Below are 4,506 nucleotides of genomic sequence, written 5' to 3' on the forward strand. Positions count from 1 at the left end.
CTTGTTTTGGGGGATGCCCTCCTCTCAAACAGATTACAAGTCTCCATCAGGTCAAAATTAGCTCCATAAAAGGTGAGGTCATTAATAATTCTGTTTTAACTAGGACATTTGCTAAGCCTAGCTTATATTACCAATGTTTCTGATTCTATTCTAGCAACAAAGAGGACAGGGTGCTACTGAACTTATGCAAATAAGTCTAGTGTCATAACCAAAGGAATATTCCAGAGGGCATTAGTAATTTGGGGGAAGACAAAGGTCACTGTTGCATCTCACATAGGTGTTCTCTTGTCTATTCCCATCATCACAAGTGTCCAGGCACCCTCCACATGTCTCCCTGGAAATGGGAGAGATCTCAAATTCCTGTGAAGCACATGGTGTCCCCTCCATTGTGAAGATGGTGCAAATGGGACCAACCAGTGATGGGATCCAATGTGGTATGTTACCTTACGTCAACAATAATGACAATGCCAGCTCACATTTTTTAGTATTTATTGATTCAAAGGAAGTCTTCTAAGCGATTACCACCACCACAAGAAATCTAATAGGTCCTTTTTTTTTTTTTTTTTTTTAGTTGAAGAACACAGGGGAAAGGAAGAGGATCACTAGTACTTGACATCTAACTCTACAGGAGCACTTTCAAAGGAGCTGATGATGTTGGAGGCTTTACACTGGTAGTTCCCAGCATCCTCTCTCCTGACAGGGTTTCTGGTGAGGGTTCTGCGGTCCTGCGACAGCTTCATCCTCTCCCTGAGCCACAGACTCGTAGCATTGAATAACCAGTTGGTGGACCTCGCATTTGCGTAGCAAGTCATGACCACCGCTTCCTCATTCTCTGTGTCTGTGGTTTTCTGACAAGGAGTGTTTGAAAAACGCTGGCCCTGTGAAGACATAGATGGTGAGAATGATTGAGTGTGGGCTTGAGACCTGGGGCCATGCTCCTGCCTCAAAGATCTAAGCCCTGACTCTGATTGTTATGAAGGTAATTTGGTTCCACAATAAAAATTAATTAATTCTAAATTTGCGATCACTCCCCAGATCAAATCTACCACTCTGAACTTAAGACCCCTAAGAAGGAAGGATATGACCCAATGATTGATCTAGGGATCGAAAGACATCTAATAAGGCGACTGAGATTGGAGGAAAAATGTAGCTATGGCTGCCGATAGACCTCAAGTGACTCAGATCAATTTCTCATGGCCTGTGTGGCTCTGCTTAGGGACTGCTTCTCCTTGTGCCTCACTTTCCCATCAGTGAAGAAAAATGAATATTTGACTGCTAAGCTGACATTGTACTAATCATAAAATATTCACAGTATCTGACATAAATTTTGGGAAGGAAAACTGCTCAAATAAGAGGCATTTGTTATTGATGGACTTCATGAGAGAATCCCCTGAGCTGATCCCTGGTGGATGAGCAGCTACTAGGGGAATCTTTACTCCTGCTCCTCCCTTGCGACACTAACCTTTCTCTGGACTCTCCTAAATCCCTAAGAACAGTCAGCTAATAATCTGTGGAGCTTGTCCAGTTGTGCTCTCCACACACAGTCTCAGGTGAAGGACCAGTCTCCATCTCTGCGCAGACGTGGTTCTTAGGTTTGAGCCCCAACTGGTGACCAGCTCAAGAGCCTTGTGACTCTGGCACATGCGAAACTGTTGCTCTCACTCATCCCTTCCCAGGAGGCAAAACTCAGCCAGACACAGGCTCCCCAGGGTCTCTGGAATTAGGACGTTGTGACAGGGACCTGCAGAGGGGCTACCCCAGATGAGCTTCTCTGTGAAGAACCCAGGTAGCACTTCTAGCCAGGTCCTTACAGAGCCCTGCAGGGTCTATCTCAGGATGATGGTCAGGGAAAGGGGCCCAGGGATCTGGACTGAGTCTGGTCTCCCTCTGCTGACTCAATCCCATCAAATTGGTCCTTCTCTCCGTGGTGAATGTCTGTGGGGCTGGAATGTGGGAACGGAACTCTGACCTTATGAAGTTTGTCTCCACTGTGTCTGTCCTGCACTAAATGCCCAAACCCAGTTTGGGACATGATGCAGAGGGGGATGCAGGGGAGCCCACGACTGGCAGTCCTGTGTGTGAAGTAGAGTTCACCCCACCTGACACCTTGAGGTCAGAGAGCAATTACTCACCAAATACGTTGAGAGATCCCAATGCTTTTGTTCTTTGACCATTTGGAAGGAGAGCTACTGCCAAGTAGATTCCTTCATCGCTGGGAGTGACCTTTCTTATCTTCAGGGATCCGTCAAATAATGCTGTCTCTCGATGAGTGTATCCGGGCCCTGTTACATAGTCATCTGGACCCAATGCAATATACCCGATTAAATTAGAGTACTTCACCACTCTTCCCCTGTACCACCAAATTACTAAAACACCAGGAGGAGTATTGCGGATACGTAGAATCACATCCTGCCCTTCAGCAGCAATGGTTGAGACAATAGCAAATTGTTCAGTGGTGGGCAGGATCCGGGTGGTAAGACTAGAAGGGAAGACTAGAAGGGAAGAGAGAAATTGATCAGTATTGTGATCTATGTATTGGGATGGAGAGATGAGGCATTTCTCTTCAACTCTCAGCCTTGGTCTGCATGTGAGTTCGTGTGTGCATCTCCTTGGTCAAGGTGAGCAACATGGCCACAATTGCTTCAGCACCTCAGAACCTATGCTTTTTGTCTTGAATTCTCTTTCCCAGCTCTCTTTTGGCTATCCTCCTTACTGCCCTCAGATCCCTTTTGACACTCAGCGGCCTTCTTGGAACTCATTCCCTGACCACGTCCTCTGAAGATCCTCTATCTTCACTCTCTGACCTGTCCCCACTCTGTGCCCTTCAGGGCATTGGTGGGTACCTGATGTCACAAGTAGATCTCTTCTTCTCTATTTTTTCTCCATATAGTGTGAGCTGCAAGTGGGCAGGGGATTTTGTGATCTTGTTCCCACCTCCCCCCCAGTGCCTGCAATAGGCTGGAAACACCGGTGGGTACACGAATGAGTGTTCCCAGGCTTGACCATGTTCCATTTTGTATTTTCCCATATTTGTAGATGTTGTTGGGGACAATGTTTAGCACCCTGGTTAAAATGTTCCTGCTATCACCTGAAAGAAATTGATATTACTGTGTTCAGTTCTCAACATTCAATACTCTGTGATAAATAACTTAGCAAATGAACCGTAATTGAGGTTTTCCTGCCCCTCACCACTTCCACATCATGAAATTTCCCTGTTGCTGAGCCCCCTCTCTCATTCGGCGCCCCTGTCCTTCCACTCAGGTCCAAAGAGAAGCCCTTTCTCCCCTTCCCGAGTGCTGTCCTCCCCAGGGGATCTTGGCCACTCTCCGACTGCCAACCTCCCTTCCATTCCCAGGGATTGTCCCCTCCTTACCAGCCAGCAGGAGCCCCAGCCAGGGGACAAGTCTTCTGTAGGCAGAGGCTGCAGGGAACTCCATGGTGACTGCTGCCTGCTCTGTCCCTCCCTCTGAGAGAAGAGCTCGAGGTCCAGTAAGGCTCCCAGGCACCTCTGTCCAGACTGCCGTCCCTCCTTCCTGTGTGCTGAGCCTCCTCCTGGGGCAAGATAACCTCCCTGGTCATGTGGGCCAGGGCGGGGTCAGGGCCCAGGACCTCCCTCTCACTCCCCTCATTTTTGCCAACCCTGTTGCCCCTTTCAGTTTATCTTTTCTCTGTATTTTGGATCTCTGGAAACTTCTGAAGCCTTAGACAACACACACACATACAAACACAAACAACACATGCACAGACACGTGCCCATCAAATCACTTGCCTGGGGCGTACAGTTCCTGGTCATTCTCCACAGCTCCCTGTCAGTGCACATTTGACTTTTCCCTTCAATTCAAGAAGTCTGGGCCCCCCACACAATATTGTCACAGGGATGCCCCGGCTCTACATTGGATCTCCTGTGAAACTTTGTAAGGATTGGGATGCCCAGGTGACATTTTTGAAAGGCTGCTTCAGCAGCTGCCCAGCTTGCATGGATGCCAGGATGAGACCATATGATGTGAGCGTGGGGAGCCCTGCCCCTCTCCTGTGCACAGGAAGTGTCTCCAGATCCTCTTAAAATGCAGATTCTGACTCAGCAAGTGTGCAGTTGACCAGAGACTCTGCATCTGACAAGCTCTCAGGGGAGGTGGATCTTACTGGCCTGTGGAGCCCACTTGTAAGAGCAAGGCTTAGGAGGGAACATGTCCTCCTGAGAGGGTGAACCCCTCACCCCAGCATTAGCTCCTGCTTCATCTTGGTCTTGGGTCTGTTAGCACCACACAGAGAGCCCCACAGGCCACAAACTGGGTATTGTTTCTGGTTGTGACACAGAAACCCAGCTGGGCACCATGTCTTCCCTGTGTTCTCAAATGTGCTGGGAAGATGGGATTTCCTCCCAGCAGGAAGGGCCCAGAGGTGACTAGCAGTGAGAAGCGGTCAAGCTAGTTGATCACTGCAGAGGGACCCTCTCTCTATCTCAGGTTGTCACTAGCCTGGACGTTGTTTCCACAGACAGAGACC

General features: G+C 48.6%; 1 protein-coding gene across 1 annotated transcript; it reads right to left on the reverse strand.

The window, feature by feature from the left end:
• Window positions 1-472: 472 nt before the first annotated feature.
• Window positions 473-3,542, reverse strand: LOC307116479 (cell adhesion molecule CEACAM3-like). Its single transcript, XM_079800507.1, has 3 exons — window positions 3,374-3,542; window positions 2,133-2,492; window positions 473-878 (listed from the first exon to the last, which is right to left on the reverse strand). Exons 1-3 carry the CDS (start codon window positions 3,435-3,437, stop codon window positions 826-828), a joined length of 477 nt encoding a protein of 158 aa, XP_079656633.1. The 5' UTR covers window positions 3,438-3,542; the 3' UTR covers window positions 473-825.
• Window positions 3,543-4,506: the final 964 nt, after the last annotated feature.

Source organism: Cnephaeus nilssonii (genome assembly GCF_951640355.1).
Source record: "Cnephaeus nilssonii genome assembly, chromosome: 20".
Classification (NCBI taxonomy): Eukaryota; Metazoa; Chordata; class Mammalia; order Chiroptera; family Vespertilionidae; genus Cnephaeus; species Cnephaeus nilssonii.